Source organism: Rhincodon typus, chromosome 7 (genome assembly GCF_021869965.1).
Source record: "Rhincodon typus isolate 14 chromosome 7, sRhiTyp1.1, whole genome shotgun sequence".
Lineage (NCBI taxonomy): Eukaryota > Metazoa > Chordata > Chondrichthyes > Orectolobiformes > Rhincodontidae > Rhincodon > Rhincodon typus.
Genome location: NC_063338.1, coordinates 39,668,234 through 39,688,691, shown reverse-complemented (window position 1 = coordinate 39,688,691; position 20,458 = coordinate 39,668,234). Strand labels below are relative to the sequence as shown.

General features: G+C 38.8%; 1 protein-coding gene across 2 annotated transcripts in view; it reads right to left on the bottom strand.

Moving 5' to 3' along the window:
* Positions 1 to 3,984: 3,984 nt before the first annotated feature.
* Positions 3,985 to 20,458, bottom strand: part of znf385b (zinc finger protein 385B) — a 338,099-nt gene continuing 321,625 nt past the window's right edge. For both annotated transcript variants that reach the window (XM_048599027.1, XM_020527202.2), the window contains 4 exons: positions 8,893 to 9,171; positions 6,618 to 6,796; positions 6,394 to 6,495; positions 3,985 to 5,277 (listed from right to left, as the gene is read on the bottom strand). In XM_048599027.1, the coding sequence (XP_048454984.1) occupies positions 5,062 to 5,277; positions 6,394 to 6,495; positions 6,618 to 6,796; positions 8,893 to 9,171 (776 nt within the window). In that variant the 3' untranslated portion in view covers positions 3,985 to 5,061. The remainder of the gene's footprint in view (positions 5,278 to 6,393; positions 6,496 to 6,617; positions 6,797 to 8,892; positions 9,172 to 20,458) is intronic.

Sequence of the window (20,458 nt, the reverse complement as noted above, 5' to 3'; positions counted from 1 at the left end):
TACAATAACTTCACTTAAATAGACTATATTATTTCAGCTAAATATAATGGGCCAGAAATTTCAATGGCCAGGGAGTCATCTCTCCAGGTTAGATTGGAGTTGTGTGTTGAGACTATGCAAAAAGCCCGATACAGCTGGCTATGTGGGAATTGCCTGGAAAATTGAATTTTCTCGGGAAAATTACCTTCCATCTGAAACACTCCAAAAAAGTTTCTTTAGTATCATATTTCAGAAGGTTCCAACTCACACAAACCTAATTGTTACTTAAGAGGACTAAAAACCACCTCTAACCCTCCATCAAAGTGGTTGCTGGTCATTTAAAATACTGCCGAATATTGCACTTACTGCTGAAAAAGGGGGAGTAGTTTCCAGGCTGATCTATTCCACTGCTGGCTGCAATGATTCTGGATTGGTCTCCACTGTTCCTTAACAGGAAGCTCCTGTTCAGAAAAATTCCAGGGCAGAACCGTTCAAAACATAAGGATTTTTAAAAAAATCCGATCAGGCTTAGAAATTGGCTTTTCAGGCTTCTTTGGAATTTCTGGGCCATTACTTACCATTGTAGAACTGAAGCAATCTTGATCAGACACCCAAACCCGTCTCATGATCTAACCACTGGTCAATACTCTCTCTGAATTTTCTTTGTTCCACACAGTGTATTTGTTACACTCTGTGATATATTCTGGATTACCTGTGTGCTGCATACCTTGCTCCTAACAGGGAACATTTTGTGAACTGCTTATTAATAGTTTATGATTGTATGCAGGTGGTGGGCATCAGCTGAGGTTTTGCTTGAGTACATAAAAAGACACATCTCTCCTCATGATTACAATTTTTACCATACCTACCAATGGCCTTGTTTACATATTTAGTACCATCTGTATCAATTTCATAGCCTTTCTATAATTGGGTCCCCAGAACTACACCCATATTGCAACATAAAATATTCATATGGAGTCTGAAAGTGATTTATATGAAGGGAAAGAGGGTTGCAACCATAAGAGGAAAGAGAATAAACAGAAGAAGAGAATAGGGAGTGGGAGGTCACAGAGATTGGGGCAGAGTTTCTACTTTGGTTGTAACTGATGTTTCTGTCATAAGTTGTTTCCAAAATTGCACCCATTTTGAAAAGGATTTTATTCCTCTTAATCTTTGCTCAAGAACACAAAACTGCAATAATCTGCCTCAATCAGACAATTTAAAAAAGTCATTAATATTGTTTTAAAATAATTTTTGCTTAAAAACAACTCCTTGATATAAAACTGTAGGAAAATTTGGCAGCAGAACTTACTGAAAATGACCTTGAAAATGCATACAAGACTGTTTTCTAGTTAAATTGGGGTTCATGATTAATTTCCTTCACATCTAAGACAAAATCAGAACATTTCAAAGTGTTTATGTTTCCAAAATGCAATGTTCTTATATCTAAAGGAAGATTGCAGGATATTTTTGGAGCCTCATTGAAATCTGCAAATGAACACAATCAATAGAAGCTCTCAGTGGTGATTAATTCACCCTAGGATGGATGGCCAGGTTAATTCAAGTTGCACTGATCATAATTTGTGCTTATGATTCCATGGTCCTTTCAGCTGTTTACATCTACATCAAGGAAATTGTGCCAAAAAAATCAAAATAATATGCTAAGGTGTCTTTTGAACGCAGGATGTGATGTTGCAAGTCCAAGAGATGTTCTGGAGGGTGTTTCAGAGTGGAGAAGCCTGAAGGAGCACTCAAAAATATGGGCAGAAAAGTGAATCTGTCTTAGTGGAGTGAGCAGTGTGTGGCATAACGTAGCCAAAGAAATAATTTCTAAGAAATGATCCAGCAATACCATGGAAGCTATTGAAAGCAAGTATGTGAATCTAAAGTCAATTTGGTATATAGCAATACAGTTGGGGGCTGGGTGATGTGGAGAGTGATGGGAGTTTCAGTCTTGTCTAGATGAGGCAATCTCAACTGATAATTGTTTGATTTTGTCACCTTGCTAACATTAAAGGTTCAACATTATTGGAGTTGGCTAATTGTGTAATGCAGTGTTGACAAAATATATATGGAGCAGATGCTCTTGTCTCAAGTTCAATCTTCTTATCTCAATCAGATAGCCTAAACAGAAGTTAAGTTGGTTGCTAAATATGAATTAAATGATTTTCCTTTCAAATTGGTGAATAAGCCTAAAGCTTGAAGATTAGTTGGAAACTTACAGTTTTTTTAAATGAAGGACAAGGAGGAAGAAAGATAAATTGGAGAAGCTATGTAGCTATTAAACCTGACTGCTTTCTCAAGGCATATTTTGACAGATCATTTTAATTAATTTAGTTAGTTTTCATCCTTGGCTTACACTATTCAACTGATAGAACAGTTGGTGTAACTGACATTGCTGCTGCTATGTCAATTTAGCCTATTGGTATTGTAGAACTAATACATATTTAATTTAAAGGCTATTATCATGTCATTGTAGCATGCTCTCAATTACTGAAAGGGAGAAACTCACATTTATTGATTAGATTAGTCTCTGCCAACTATTAACATTTTTGCATCTGCAGTAATGGAGCTTTGAAAACAAAATGCATATAATCCTCAGACTTACGAACTGCACATTAAGACCACAACTAACTGGAATTCATTCTCTCCGTTAGAATGATTATAGAGGAATGAAGAGCGTCAGTCTAATATATTTAAGCTGTCAGTTATTTAACTTTTCTAGGCTGTAGTTATAAGACTAAGATGTAAGAGCAGAAGCAAGCCATTCAGCCCATCAAGTCTGCTCCACCATTCACTGAGATAATGGCTGATCTGATAACATTCATCCCCACTTTCCTGCCTTTTCCCCACAACCCTTGATTTCCTTACTGACTAAAAATCTATCCCAGCCTTGAAAATATGTAATGATCCAGCCACCACAGCCCTCTATAGTAAAGAATTCCACAAATTCACTACCCTCTGAGGGAAGAAATTCCTCATCTCTTTCTCGAATATGTGATTCCTTACTCCAATGATTGAGAGATCTGGTTCTAGACTTGCCAACCAGGGGAAACAACCTTTCCACATGTACCCTGCTAAATACCCTAAGAATCGCGGATATTTCAATAAGGTCGATTCTCATTCTTATAAACTTCGACAAGTACAAGTCCAACCTACCTGACCTCTCCTCTTAAGACAGTCCCTTCATACCTGGGATCAGCCTGGTGAACCTTCTCTGGACTCTCTCCAAATCCAGTATATCTTTCCTTTATAAGCAGCCCGAATCTGTTCATAGTATTCCAGCGGTGCTGTGACTACTGTTTTAATATAACTTTAGCAAGACTTCCCTATTTTTAATACTTCATTCCCTTTGAAATAAAGGCCAGCATTCAATTTGTCTTGACTATTACCTACTGAACCTGCATACTAGTTTTTTAGTATTTAACCACGAGAACTCCCAAATCTTTTTGTGCTGTAGCTTACTGCAATCTTTACCCATTCAGGCACCATTCAGCTCCTCCATTCTTCCTGCCAAAGTGTATAACTTCACATTTTTTCCACACTGCATCAACATATTTTTGCCCACTTGCTTAATCTGTCTATATTTGTGTGCGAACTCTGTCATCCTCACCACTTGCCTTCACACCTTTTTGTGCATCATCTGCAAACTTGGCTATAGTACATACACTCTTCTCATCCAAGTCATTAATATATTTTGTAAATTGCGGCCCTAACACTGATCCGTGTGGCACTTCAATAGTTACTTTTTAAATTACTTATAAATACCAGTGACTGAAGCAAGAAATCAGAGCATCAATATTACTAAAATTAAAAGAAATATGGTTGAACAATTTTCAATCAATAAGGTTTTTAAAAAATTAATTGCATCTGAAATGGTACACAGTGTTAGTTTTATTTCGACATGTATTAAACACTGGACATTTTATAAGGTGTACTTGATGGGGATTACCCAGAGTTAATTGCTATAATGTATACTGGGTACTGAAAAATACAAACACCAAGTTTTTGTTTTATGCACTGCATATCTCGTTAGCCTTTATTTTCAAGGCAAATGGTATTGCAACACGTTCAGTAAAGCCTAAAATTATATATTCTCTAAAATTATTTATTTTCTGTACATTATTGCATTGATGTGCTACAAATTAATGTAGCAGCATGATTGCTAAACATGACAATTGAAGAAATCATAGGATGTGTAAAATAAAAAGATCTAAATATTTCTTTAAAAAGTTCTGCAGGAGGATCATCATAAATTGTGCAATACACTGAGCTGATACTTCAATGCATCTTTCACATTATTTAGCAGCAAAACTGGCAAAATGCTACCAAAAAATTAAAACAGGTTTAGCACAGAGCAAAATGAAAACATCAATACATGAATTATGTGTCATAAGCCAGTACTATCTGCATTTTATGAACCTACTGGGTACGTTACCCTGTTGAAAAAATAAGTAACAGAAAAGGTTCACAGAATGTTTTGTAAATGTCTGCAAGCACCTACACTGCAATTAAACATAAATTACTATTAGAATTTTAAATTAGACCTGAAACAATTCTATCACTACACAAGTTACAACAGTATTGCACTCAGGTCTGTAACAGCATTTCACAATCCCTGACTGCACAACATTGCTTTAAACTACAGAATCAGTTGTTTGTATGTTATTCACAATTTACTACATAATGCATTACATTATGTACCAGGAGATGTCCGTTTACATCAACAAACGTTTTGTATACCTCTGTTTATTAGGAAGACTCTCGATTTCAAGTCTGCAGCAACAGGAATTAATTATTTGCTCTTGGTCTGTAGATGGATTCCATCAGTGGACAGACTCACTCCAAATAAAAATAACTATATATTTTAAGGGCAAAATCCCTATAAAAATTCCCTTGTAAATCACAACCTGGTGTTGGTAAATTAATTAAAAATCTCATAATTCCAGATCCAACTGTCCATGGAAGATCTATGACCAGGTATCAGTCTGTTCACCTCACAGCATGGACAAACATAAAGAAAAAAATGTCGTCTGCTTTCCTGTCTCTACTGGCCTCATGTCGTCCCATGAAAGGAAGGAATCAATAAGGTGCAAAGAGAATTGAGCCAGGTGATGCACGAATGGGTCCAGGTGCAGGCCTCAAAAGGGCAGGAGTTAATGCAGTGGTCTGGAACAGCGAGGTAGCTGGACGTGGGTGGAGAGGCAGTGGAGAGGTCATAGCTGCAGCAGCAAAAGGATTTGATAGAAAACCAGGTGCCAATGGTTTTATTAAATCCTTTTGAAATGCTATCTTTGCCTGGTAATTAGAAAGACAATAATTGCATTATGAAGTTTCAAATGACTAATAATAAAAATTCAATACTTTGCAATTGTTTCTTACATTTTACAAACATAATATGAGTGTGGGTTCATATTTTGCTTGACCCGGTTAATATGTATGGAATAATGATCATGAAATACTTCCACTGGTTTTATGTAGTTCTTGTCTAACAAACCAACAAACATATGCCCCTCATACACCAGACCACCTGGAAAGCCACTCTCCTGGTATCTACCAGAGGCAGACCTTGGGAGTCATGTGGAGATGAAAAAAACCTTCTAACAGTCAAATGTAGTTCTCATTCATATACACACACAGTGCAAATACTCCCATTCAAAAGATTCTTCAAAGTTTATAAAATATCAAAAGTTAATCTCTTAAAAAAAACTTTATTTCTTACATGAAAGGATTTTGTTAACAAGATTAATTTTTAAAATTGTCAACCAAACAGTCAACTCTGTATCGACTGATGAATGCAGCGTAACTTTTAAAACTCAGACAAAAGACATCTCAAAGCAGTTTGAAAGGTGTGAGAAGGGAAGGATCAGTTGTAGTGATCCATTTTGGGTCCAGCAACATAGGCAAGAGAAGGCGACAGGTCCTGTTTGGGGAATATCAGGAATTAGGTACAAAATTAAAGAACAGTACCTCAAGGGTTATAATCTCTAGATTATTAACTGAGCCATATGCAAATTGACATAGAAATAAGAAAATTAGGTAAGTAAACACATGGCTAAAGGAATGGTGCAGGAAAGAGGTGTTCCATTTTGTGGGGCATTGGCATTAGTATTGGGACATGAAGGAACTATACTGTTGGGATGGGCTCCACCTGAACTGATCTAGGACCAATGTACTAGCAGAAAGATTAAATAGGTGGTCACAAGGGTTCTTAGACATGGTTACAGGATGTTTAGGTTTGGGAACTGAATACACCAGGTTATATGATTTACAGGACGGACAGGGACAATGGCAAATGAATTGGGTGTAGCACTCTTACCCAGAGGACACCATATCCAGTACATTAACAAAATTTGAAGACTTTGTAATTTTCAGCACTGAATCAACGTGCAAATGGATTTTTGATAAACTTACTGCCAAAATACTTGAGTTGCGTTGCAGTTTGTTATAGGGACTATATTTAGGTTTCAATGGTTTTCCTGCTACTCTGTCCTTGTGCCTCCTGCTGGAAATATGCTGCAAGAGATAAAATATCAAGAATCCATTTAATACAGGAAACTGACTCATATCATGAAAAAAAAAGTCATTTATTTTGTAAGTAACTTTCATTTCTTGGGTAATGTTTACCATTTATTTACCTGTTTGAGTTGGATTTCGGAGTTGACATGAACGTCACAGATTTCACAATGAAACGTCTTGTTTTGCAATCCTGAACCTTTTGTACCATTTTGAAGTTTAGCTTTTGATCCTGGTCTGGGATACGATTTAATAGGACCAGCACCAATCCGAGCTTCAACCATTGTTTTGTGCTTGGAACCTGTTTAAAATATAGCAAATTTAGAATCTCCATACCTTCCTACACTTTATAGTGTACAGTTTATGTTGGCATTGATGGGGCTTGGGCTGCTCAGAATGAGTCAAGCATGGGTATTTGATATAGATAGGGCACATCTAGGATCAAGGATTAATGAGGTGGCGGGGGGGGTTCCTACTTCATCCAACAGTTATGCTCTTGTACTTTTAGGCTTACCAACACTGCTGTATTTTATGTTGTCTATAAAGCTGTTACCTGACTATTGGTTGTTCACTGTCATCGAGAACCACTGCTCTAAGAAACGCAATTTAATGTTGGGAAATTCCAGTAGCTATAATAGGATTGGAAGTTTTTGAATAAGTATTAAAATATCATATTACTAATTCTGAATCTAGGCATTAGAAATTGACAATGGCAGCTAGGTGAGTTAATAAATGGAGTACAAAAGGTAAGCTGAGTGAAAAGGGGAGTAGGAAAGAGGAATACAGCAGCCTGAAGTAGAAGAGAGCATTACAGCGCTTCATAAATTGAACTGTGTGCTTATGTGTCGTACACATTTTGGTATAAATCTACCCTATTGTCATCTAAACATAAACACCCTATTTTCATCAGATTACACAGGCTGAAATTTATAGGTTACTGCTCCCCTTCTGTTTCAATTAATTCATTGGATGAGGGCGTTGCTAATGACGCCAGCATTTATTGCCCATCCCAGAGGGTGAACCACATTGCTGTGAGACTAGTGTCACATATGAGCTAGACCAGGTAAAGATCATAGAATCCCTACAGTGTGGAAGCAGGCCAATCAGCCTGTTCAGTCCACATTGACCCCTCTGTAGAAGACCCCACCAAGACCCAACCTCTACTCTATCCCTGCATTTCCCATGATGAAGCTATCTAATCTACACATCACTGGACACTAAAGGCGATTTAGCAAGGCCAATCCACCTAACTTGCACATCTTTGGTCTGTGGTAGTAAACTGGAGCACCCGGAGGAAACCCATGCAGAAGGAAACCCACAAGACAGTCACCGGTGGAATTAAACCCGGGTCCCTGGCACTGTGAGGCAGCAGTACTAACCACTGAGCTACCATGCCACCCGGATGGCAGTTTCCTTCCCTAAAGGACATTAGTGAACCAGATGGCTTTTCCCGACGATAGATAATGGATTCATGGTCATTATTAGACTTATTATTTCCAGATTTTTAAAAAATTGATTTCAAATTCCACTATGGCGGGATTTGAATCGACGTCCCCAGAATATTACTTGGGTTTCTGGATTAACAGTCTGGTGATAATACCACTAGGCCATTGCCTCCTTACCCACCTCCAACTAAAAAGTAGGTGGTGAGTTTGCTCATGGCCCCGACGACACTGCAACAACTCCGGCTGCAGCATTCATTGCTTTGAGACTAGACTTCTGTCCCTATCTCAGGAGGGAGTTCTGCCTTGCAGAGCTGCAGACCAATTCAGTTGACCAGCAGCTCTGTAATCCTACCAGCAGAAGCACTGACAACTACTGGGTGATAGGCAATCTCGCCACATTGAGAAGACCAGCTGAATCCCAGGTTGGAAGACTTGCTGACCAGGAACAAAGCTCAAGAGGCCAATGGGTGGGGTTAGAGAGGAGAATTATAAAAAGGAATGAGTTTGGGAGTTGAATCCTAAGGCAATGAAATCTTTTGTGGAAAAATGTGTTTTTATTTAAACGATAACTATACAAAGTACAAATTTGTTGATGATCGCTTTGTAGTTGGATTTATGTTGTGGGAAAAAAAAATGTCCGTTTAGATATTTTCAAATTGGCCATCTACATTAATAATCTCTCTGGCATGCCTGCTGACAGGCAATACTTGTACTTATTCTTCAGAATTGACAGTAATTGGATTTTTCTTTCTTATTTAGCTGGCACTATGCCTTAATTCACATTATTTTCTGGGAAACAACACATTTTCCATCTATGCAAATTGTTGGGGCCCACCTAATTAATTAAAATCTCTCCTTCGATTCTTAAGGGTCCCACTGGAACAACTGTATTATGTTACAGGAAAGTTTAACAGATTTCTTCTGCCAAATTAATTACCACAATTGTACTGACCTGTGTTGTGTGCTTCCAGCTGTGACAATGAATTTACAGCTACTTTGCATAGAGAACAGTAGAGAAGTTTTTTTGCTTTTTCTTCCTCTGACTCAGTGGATGTGGTTGCAGTGCCTTCAACATTTACTGCTTCCATTGATATCACTGGTTTTGTTGAATGTGCGTTCAGATTTCCAGTCTCTCCGATAACTGAAGTGGGTTTTGGCAGCTCAGTGCCTACATTCGTATGTATCAATACGTTATTTACAGTTACACTGTTGAATTCCAGCCTGACTGCATCTGTGAGTAAAAGAAAAATAATTTTCGCTCATATTCAATAATTGGAACAGCACTGAACATGAAAGCCCTCGTTGGTGACAGAGGGCAACTAAATTTATGATCTCACCATTATAGAACAATTCTAGATTTAGATCAATGCTAAGTAAATTCTCGATGAATGAATTTAGAGAAGAATACACCAATATGAAAACTACATTTTCTTGACTCCACACCCCCATTTGTGCTTTGTACAGCCTATCATGCTCAAACTGTATTCTTTGCCTGCGATAGGAGATACTCAACCAGTATCTACGAAATGCAATGGAGGTCCTGGTAATATGTTTTCATGATTTTTCAGTTCTGGAGCTGATTACATCTCGCTGTAAAGTGTTGAGGCAGCAAAGGAGCATTACTGGGAATATTCAGGGCAGGCATAATTCTGTCTTGTCTCACATCAATGATGATAGTTAAATCATATTTGTGCTGTTTTAAATTTCGACCTTCTAATTTTACTAGTTTTTACTAATTTGAATAGCTGCTTCATTCACAAATATCGTCTTGAGAACTATGTGATACATAAAGGATTCAGTTTAACAGATTTGTTTAAAATAATGATTTGTAGCACCCAAACAAGAACAAAAGATGTGACATTTTCAAACTCAATGTTAACATTGATTTTGTCAATTAACACTAAGTATCCGTATCTTAACATTTTTAACAGAACCCCTCAAAGAATGGAAATAAAAGTACAGCACCCTGGATGTCTGAAGTTGCAGATGAAGTTCAATAATTTATTGAGCATTGTTAGTGCTTTCACACACAATAGGTTAAATCTGGTGCAACTATCTGAACAGTTCAAAAAGGTAAAGGATAAGAAAGTAGTTTTATTGTCATATTTCCTCTCCATGACTATCAAAGAAAATTCTGCACAATACTCAAAAAGTGAAGTGCCCATAAAGCAGGTGGAGGTGTTCCCCTGTATCTGCTGCCCTTGTTCTTCTAGATAGAAATGGTTGTGGGTATGGAAGGTGCTGTCGAAGGATCTTTGGTGAATTTCTGCAGTGCATCTTGTATGACAGGATTTGAACCTAGGTCCCCAGAATATTCGCTGAGGTTCTGGATTAATAGTTTAATGATAATACTACTTAGCCGCTTCTATTGTCATAAAGCATTTATGCAAATGCTACAGGTAGCACAAAGTGGGCAACAGTGAACTGGCAGTTTGCTTCACACTAAAATAAAATGAAGAACTGCAAATGGTGGATATCTGAAACAAGTAAAAACAGTATCTGTGAAGAGAACACAAAGTTAACATTTTGAGGCCAGTGACCCTTCTTCATTTCTTCAATTTCACCAACAATTTCTGTTGCTGTAACTCTTATGTCACTTTACAAGATGAATTTTGCCCCAAAGATAAACATGCAAAAAAGTAAAAGTCTAAAGGTTCACTTCTGCTAATAAAGAACTAAATAGGAAACTGGAAAAAAGACAGAAAAAAGAACTTCACAACAATGTATTACATTCCATTGTAACTTCAAAGACCAATTAATAATATGAAATGGATCCTTCCCAATTACCTGAAGCCCATTATCGGAGACCCATATGGGGTAAATTATCCGAGTGTAGTAACCCACCTACTGGTTATGAGTAGTATTACCCCAATATCAGCATTCTGCCCATCAGAATCCAGACCATTCCTTACAGTTCCCAAGCTTAAAGAGGATCAGCAACTAAGGCCAAGAAACAAAACAGTTTCAGCACTTTGATCTGCGACTTTAACAATGCATTCCTCTTAAAGGCAATCAATACAAAGAGTCCATCTACATTTTATGTAAGTAAAAGTCTATTCTATCTCCTGCCAGTGCATTGGAACAGGACATTGGTGCTGCTAACATGATCATTCACTCAGTCATAGACACATGTGTAGTGCTCACTCCTCAACTTGCCAATCTCTCACTGCCCCAAGTCTACCTTTTGGACCTAAATACACAATGGTCTCATCAAATATACATAAATAAACATTTACTTTTACACTGGCTTCATAAAATGTATGATACATTCACACAATATGTATTTATGACAACTCCTATTTCTCATCAACATCCCACCACTTAGCGACATCATACAAAAACACACATTAGTTCTGACAATGATGTTGTTGACACACAACTCCACTTCACTACCACTTGCTATTTTCTGCCTCTCTAGTTCACTTTCCTCCTTTATAGCATTCCTTAAAACCTGCCTCGTTATCCTGGCTTTTAACCATCTTCCCCAAATATATTTTTTGTGGCTAAGTATCAAATATTGCTTTATAAGATTCCTCCAAAACACCTTGGTATATTTTATCACAGTAAAAGTGCTACGTCAGTACAAGTTGCTGTTGTACTTAATGAGGAAAAAGACTCCAACATTAGTCTTAGAGGCGGGGATGGAGCCAGTAAAGGTGAGTATAGGTGAGGAGGTAGGGAGGGGATAGGTCAGTCCAGGGAGGACGGACAGGTCAAAGGGGCGGGCTGAGGCTGGTAGGTAGGAGATGAGGGTGGGGCTTGAGGTGGGAGGAGGGGATAGGTGGGAGGAAGAACAGGTTAGGGAGGCGGGGATGAGCTGGGTTGGTTTTGGGATGCAGTAGGGGGAGGGGGATTTTGAAGCTTGTGAAGTCCACATTGTTACCATTGGGCTGCAGGATTCCCAAGCGGAATATGAGGTGCTGTTCCTGCAACCTTCGAGTGGCATCGTTGTGGCACTGCAGGAGGCCCAGGATGGACATGTCGTCTGAGGAATGGGAGGGGGACTTGAAATGGTTCACGACTGGGGAGGTGCAGTTGTTTATTGCGAACCGAGCATAGGTGTTCCGCAAAGCGGTCCCCACCTACACTCACCTTTACTGGCTCAATCCCCGCCTCTTTGACCTGTCTGTCTCCTCTCCACCTATCTTCTCCTCTATCCATCTTCTATCCGCCTCCCCCTCTCTCCCTATTTATCTCAGAACACCCTTTCCCTCCCCCATTTCTGAAGAATGGTCTAGGCCTGAAACGTCAGCTTTCCTGCTCCTCTGATGCCGCTTGGCCTGCTGTGTTCATTCAGCTCTACACCTTGTTGTCTCAGATTCTCCAGCATCTGCAGTTCCTTCTATCTCTCCCCAACATTAGTCTTCAAGTATTTTATATTTCTTTCAAATCTTATTGCATTAAGCATTTGTAAAACATATATGTTCACAGCAATGATGTTCTAATTTTGATAATCAACTCTATAAACAATTACCTGGAGGAGTACTAGCGTTAATTAACTGGAAACTAATATGACCTGGGTGAATCTGAATTCAAAATTAGCAGGCAAATCATTGATCAAACAATGGGAGGCATTCAAACAGGGGATGGTTCAGGTACATAGTGACAGACTGGAAAATTCTGTTGTGGTGAGAGAGAAGTCAAATGGACGGTAAAGAATTTGCCTGGATCACAATGTTCTTAATCAAGCAATAAAGACAATTACGACCTTATTTCAAGACTAGGAAGAAATCACATCCACTGGAGGGTCACAAAGATTTTTAGCAAGTTTTAAGTAGAGGAAGACTGCAGAAATTTACAGCAGAGGAATTTAGTAAACTCATACATAAATCCAAGTTCAGCGGGTAATAGGGAGGGCAAATGGAATGTTGGCCTTCATTTCAAAAGAAATGGAGTATAAAAATAGGGATGTCTTGTTAATACTATACAAGACATAGTCAGACCACAGCTGGAATACTGTGAACAGTTTTGAGCTCCTTATCTAAGGAAAGATATCTTAGCATTGGAGGCAGTCCAGAGAGGGTACGGTAAGCTGATACCAGATACGGAGGGACTGTCTTATGAGCAGAGTTTGGTTAAATTGGGCCTGTACTCTTTAGAGTTTAGAAGGATGAGAGGTGACTTTATTGAAATGTACATGATTCTTAGGTGACTTAACAGTGTAGATGTGGAAAGGTTGCTTTCTCCTTGAGGGAAAATCAATGCCCAGAGGCATAATCTCAGAGTAAAGGGTCATTGATTTAATGGAGATTAGGAGAAATTTCTTCTTTTAGAGGCTAGTAAATTCTTTACCACAGAAGGCTGCCAAGGCAATGTAATTGAGTAAATTTAAGGTTGCAATGGAATCATTCAGGGAATCCACGATTTTGGGGAAGAGGCAGGAAAGTGGAGTTGAGGATTATTATATCAATCATGATATTATTAAATGGTGGAATAGACTGGTTGGATTGAATGGCCTACTTCTGCTCCTATATCCTATGTTTTTACGCAGTATTTGCTAAATTGCAACTGCAGGACAACAGTTCCTACATGCTTATTTAGAAACACGTATGCACACGGTTCCTGACCCTCTACATTGTTGTGTCATGTGCAACTTGCATAGTGTACATACTGAAGTGAACAAGTGTGACATTGAAACAGGGTTCAGCAGAAAATACCTCCAGGATCGGCTGAGATGGGCAGGCTTTTGAAGGAGGGTATTGGACTGCTGAGGACGAATTGAAGAAGCTTCTCACATTCTCCCGACCCTCTGCTCCCCATCATCCTGATCAGTTCTCCTTTCCGGTTTTCTCCACCTTCCCCCTCCTTTGTGTCCCAATCTCCCGCTCGCTGAGTCCCAATATCAACTGACACTTGGGCGAGACTTGTATTCCCCACCAGGACTGACAAAAGGGCCCTAAAAATGTAATGCTGCTGGCTGCTCTGCCAGTTCCCTGGCTTCAACCTGCCACTGGGAAATTTTCCGATTACATTAATAAAAAGTCAATTGAGACTGATTGTTGGAGCCCAAATGGGATTTTACATTCAACCTCCAGGCACCCACACATCATGGCGCCGGTTTTACTCTTGAAGGCAGACTTTTGCTGCCAAATTAGTGGGGGTGATTGGAAGGGGCAGGCTCTGCTCCAAGCAACTCAGAGGCTCTCTCTTCTTGGCTGGAATCAACCACATTGCTGACCATCATTGGAGGGGCTTACCCCACTGTAGCAGCACAGCTACCAAGGCCATTTTTACATCACATTTAAAAAGTTTGGAGAAAGGGCATTCTTTTTGTGTATGGTTTGATGTGGTATGAGTTTAGGTTCTTTACAAACTGGGCAAATACAAGGCAAAAGTCAAGAACTGTGTTCAGGCTTATATTTCAAACTAACATTATTTATAATACATTAATACTGAATACCACTGTAGATGGCCATCATAAATATACCAGGCTCTGACTTATAGTTGCATTAGGTAAGGAATAATCTATATTGTTTGTGTATTCATGCCCATGTTGTAGTCTGGTCTGGTACAGAATCCCAGGCTCTAGAGATTTACAAATTCTGTCCACGTGGGTCACTTATACTCTGTGACACGCAGCTCCGTGACATCATCACAATCTTGCTCCAGGGTCTTGGAGCCCGTACACAGTAGGCATCCCCATTTGGAGGCCATGACACCCTGCAGTCAATTTTAACCTGGAAGCTTTTCTAGTGGCCTTCAAGATTCAGAAATCCCCCTTGTTTTCGTTAACAGGATAGTAAGCCCATCCTTTGACCTTTAATTGGCCAATTTGGAGAAAATCACAGGTTGCTCATTACAGTGCAAGCTTCTGATCCTTGTGTGACAGCTGAGCCCTACAGTCCATGGAAAAACCTATCCCTTGACTCATGATTGACAACTATGTACTACAAATAAATCTGTCAGTACAACCATTTAATATTCCATTCGGATGTTATCTTCAAAACATATAAAAAATCCAAATCCAAACAGATTTTGACATTACTCATAATGTTATCTGTATGTGCCAGGAGGAATAATCTTGCTTGATGTATTCCATCAAACAATCTTTGCAACTTTCTGTTGAGTCAATATTATTCCTTATTCTGTGCAGTTGTTTAATTTTATTGCTCCTTAAAAGGTCACATATCTCCCCCCATGGTTCAGTACATTTTGTTTAACTTTCACAGCTCTATATTTACATGCTTCATTGATATGTTTGTATGCTATTAAGAGGCACTGTACAATCCATCAGCTTGAACCTCTGAGGAGTAAGAATCATCAGAACTGACAGATCGCCACATTGCTCAATCTTGCCACTGAGTTGATGCTGCTCTATATTTTTCTGGATCTTTCCATTCTACCTGGCCGAGAGCACAGTATGCTTCAGAGATCCCCACTGAATCACAGTAGGGTTAAGGAAGACAAGATCCTTCCTCATCTCTCATTATCAGCTGCTCTATGGAAACTTTAAAAGTCTGAATGCTAGTGAATAAGTGAAAGAATAAATGGCAGTGAAAGTGGAAACGGGTGAATAAGTAAATGGGTAGATGGGTGAGGAAAACGGGCAGAGTGTAGGAGATGACATGTGAATAAGTGCATTGGGCGGGTCAGGTAGCAGGTAAGTTGGGAGTATTTGGGTCGGTCTAAAATGGGTGGTCATGTCAGCGAGTTAATTGGTCTTGTCTGGTGGTTAATCACATCGTGGAGAGTGTAACGTGTTTGGAAAGGGTAGTCGAGTTGTTTTATGGTGGACGGAGCTGATGTTAGGGCGTTAGTTTGGGAGGGGGAGTAGAGGTGGTCGGGTTGAGTCATTCAGGGGTCAGTTCTGGCATTACCCTAGAATTAACTAGAATTTTTCTGTCCAATATTTATTGGTAGCTATGTAGGGAAATGATCTTCCACAGAGCCCTGACATGCATTTTGGGTCATAAGTCTAACAATCTGGAATCTGGAAGATTTGGGCCATATTGTCCAGTGATGATACTGACTGAGGCGATGTGACAAGTGAGAAAGGTCCTGATGAAAGGTACAGATTTGAGACATTAGCTCAGCACAGCTTTCCACAGCTGCTGCCATTTCTGCTGGGTCTTTCCAGCATCTTTTGTCTGCATTTACGAGGCCCAGTACTTGCACTAATTTGCTTTTGACGAGTGAAACATGTTGAATGATCATCTGTACACATACTTATGTTCAATACAACTTCAATTATTCCAAATTCTATTTGAAAAAAAAACTGTTATAATACCCATATCCCTGTTTGCACCTTATTAAAATATTTCTTCAAAATCTTAACTATCTTCAGATTTTACATGATCAAAGGTAACCTTGATGATTCATTGCAATGAGCACCTCTTGGAACTACAATGTTGTGGAATGAAAGTTCATTCACTAAGGTTATGGTAGCTCATATGAGGATCATTGACTTTTGACAATGAAGTAAATGATATTCCATTTCATTACCTAGGATTCCAAAAATTTAGGCAATCGCATTTCATAAACTCATTAGTTTGCTCATTAGCCATGCGAAGATGCCTTTCATGAAAGTCAATGGTATAAAATGTTTGAGACAGGGTTATGTTGTGTTTCAGAAGGCAGCTTATGGGTTGAATTATTAAATTGCATCTCAATTATGAATTTCTTCATTATTGACAGATAAATTTATGAATAGCAGATATAAATTTAAAAGGGATTAGCTTTATTACAATGTAATAATAACATGATATACACCTCTTGCAGTATTCTTAAAATTCTCTGGTCTTTTATGTCTTCATACCATGAAAGTTCAAAATAAGAGGTTATTTTTCATAGGAATTGTAGCACTTAGCATGGTGCAGTTCAGAAATCTAATTTCTTGCAAATGCCCCAAGGTGACTAGAAATATTTAATTCATACAACACAATACTGCTTCGCTCAGTGTCATCAATAAATAATACACATGCTACATTATATTTGATATTTCAGAGATGTTGGGCAGTTAATTTTTATTCAACATAGAGACATGAAGATTAAGTATAAATTATAAATATTTAAGAATATTGTCTTTTTGAATGACAAAACTGGACACAAGTACTTGTAGAGTGTTAGGTAGTTCTGGGAACTGAAGGATAAAATTACTCTGAATTCCATTAACTCATCCATAATCGTGTTAGTACATTTTTTTTAAAAGAATCCCAAATTAAAAAAAAATTTCAACTTAGATTTTATCATTGTTTTCAATGGCACATAGTGATGTGAGCAAGAGGCTGCTTTTGTAATGATGTAGGAGCCATTAACATTTCTGTGTTGTTTGCTGGCAACTCACTTAGTAGAGGTAAAGAAATTGAAGTAGGTGTAGTGACATTTAAAGGCAGCCTGCACTTCATAAGGGCATGTATTTATAAGAATAAGCACTGCAAAGCCACCCAAGTGTTTTTGGCAACTTCGAAATCCCTTTTAAAGTGGAAGATAGCAGTGAAAATGTAGTCCTGTTTCAGACTATTAGAGAAAGGCACCAAGAAAAACTACCTGGCAATTGTAGACAGAGGTGGTCAAAGCAGTTGAATGTACAGAACAATGTATGGGGGACTTGACAGCAACACTGAAGAAATAAATCAAAGATATGAACTGTTAAGATAAGACTTCCGCTCTCATATCTCTGATCAGCTCAATACCATCAGCAGCCTGTGCACCTGCACATACTCCCTCTCCCACTTCTTATTAATCTTCTCTAATCAAAGCTGTGCATATCACTGCAACTCCTTTTGCTGTCACTTTCATATTCCTGCAATTTTGCAGGCAGTAGCAGGACAGGATGGAGATGGTGCAGTGGTGATAACAACAATGGACTCGTAATCCAGAAGCCCAGGCTAATGCGAGATAACAAGGTGTACAGCAGCATCAGAGGAGCAGGAAAGCTGACGTTTTGAGCCTACACCCTTCTTCAGAAAATCAGGCTAGTGCTCTGGGGCACATTGTCTTAAATCTCACCATGGCAGCTGGTAGAATTAAAATTCAATGAAAAACTCTGGAATTAAAAGAATAGTGTAACGAAACATTGTTTATTGCTGTAAAAACACATCTGCTTCAATAATGCCCTTTTGGGAAGGAAATCTGCCTCTCTTACCTGGTCATATGTGGCATACAGGTGGATGATCGTCCGTGATCTTGATGGAGCAGGCCCCTTAGACCAAATGGTCTACTCCTGATCCTATGTTCCTATGCTCCTCTTGCTGGTCACAATTAGTTCCTTCTCCAGCCTGATGATCTTTCCACATACCAAACAAACAGGCACATACGATAGACACCCGAGAGCACTGGACAGTACTATTAGCAATCCCAAGATTCTCCAAATTCAATGACAAGGAAACAACAGTATCCCCTCCCTGGCCAACATGCTCAACAACAAGGCTTTAATTAATCAAAGCCAGCTCCATTGGGAATGACATGACAATCTTATGCCTGACAACAGATTCCAAATCCCTGAAGCCACTGCTGCATTCAGAACGTGGTCACAAGAAAACAAGAAATAGGACCAGAAGACCATTTGGGTCATCAAGCCTGCTCTGATAATTAAAGTGATTATGGATGATCTTACAGTTCAACTGTACATCTCTGTACATCTGAAACCCCAAAAATCAGTGTTTAAATAAAGTCAACAACATAGTAATCTACATACTTATGGGGTAATGAATTGCAAAGATTGACAAACATTTGAATGAAGTTATTTATCCTGGTCATTGCACTAAATGATCATCCCCGTATCTTGTGGCCTATGTTCTAGATTGCCCATCTAGCTGAAATATCAACTCTGTCAGGCTCTTTCAGAATATTTGCCCAATTTACTCAGTTTTTTATCGTAATACCGGCATCCCGTCACAGTAACCAATCTAGTGAAGCTTCACTGCATTGCATCTAACACAAGTACATGCTCTAGTATGGAGACCAAGACTGCACACAATACTTGAACATATGCTCACCAAAGCTCTGAACAAATCTAGCAGGACTTTATTTGGGTGTTACAAACTCCTTGAGATAAAGGCCACATGCCATGGTTGTGACAGGAGACTCCCAGGAAGACAATCACAATGCTTTAGAGAAGAAGTTGAGTCTGTTAGAATTCTAATTGATGTTATTACTGGGCAAGTAAGACCACAAACTGTAATCTGGCTTGATAGATGAGATTTGGTTGATTGGTTTGAACATGGGGTATCTCTCAGTGAAACGTGAGTATACCATGTTTCATATTTATTTTTAACAACAAAATAGAAGTTTATCATTCAAAAGAAATTAAGATAAATTAGAATTAATCAAATTACTTACATGTAGCACATGCTTAAAGAGTTCAAAACACAGTAAAAATATAATCCCATTAATTCCAAAATAACCCCTTTACGGTACTGATAGCAGACAGAATTATCTTCTCTATCACCCATTGTAGTTATTTTAACTGTGGCCTCAACTTCTTCAGAATCTGATAGCCTCTTCGTGGATCCTTTGTAGAAAGGACCTTAAACTTTCAAAGTTTATGGGGTATGTGGAGAAGGAAGTATGATCAGCCATGATTGTATTGAATGGCAGAAGAGACTTGAACGGCTAGAAGGCCTAATCCTTTACCTATTTTCTATGTTTTTGCGGCAACAAATGCATGACTGATAGTTACTGAAAACTACTTCTTGATGAAATATTCCTTGGTCCAAAATAACCAGCTTTTCACTTAATGGAAGAACAGGGGGACTGAGCACTGGCACAGGGTGAAGGCATCATGATTATTCTTGTAAAATTGTGCACATGAGACTGCGTAATCTGCTATTTATTCTCACACATTACCTACAAATTCTTCCATTCATGTCCTGTCTGCCATGTTGATATGGAGCATAAAAAGCAATTGATGTCAATCAACTATGCCCTGAATACAGTGAATACCTGTGATACTGGTGAAGTCTAAAGCCCTGCTTTAGCCCTTGAGAGCTACAATGCTGGCATTTAATCAGCAATGTGGAAAACTGTCCAGATTTTTTCTGCCCACCTGAAGTAGGCTAAACCCAACCTGGCCAATTACTACCCTACCAGTCTATTCTCATTCTTAAGCAAATGATGGAAAGTGTCATCAATAGTGCTGTCAATGGCAAATGGAAAGGAATAACCCACTCACTATTACTTGTTTTGGGTTCCTTCAGGATCTATTGGTTCCTGACTTCATTTGCTCTTGGTTCAAACATGGACAAAATATCTAAACACTAAAGGTGAGGTGACAGTGACTATTTTAACATCAAGCAGCAATTGACTTGAGTGTGGCATCAAGAAGCCCTAGAAAAAATGGAATCAATGTGAATTAGGGGGAAAATCTCCACTGGATGGAGTCATACTGAGCAAAAAAGGAAGATGGTTTTGGTTGTCGGAGGTTAATCGCTCAGACTCAGGAATTCATCACTGGATTTCTTCAGTGTAATATCCTGGAACCACAATCTTCAGCTGCTTTATCAATAATCTCCCATCCAAAATAAAGTCAGAAATGAGGATGTTTTTTGATGACTGCTTAACTGTCAGTGAAGCAATCT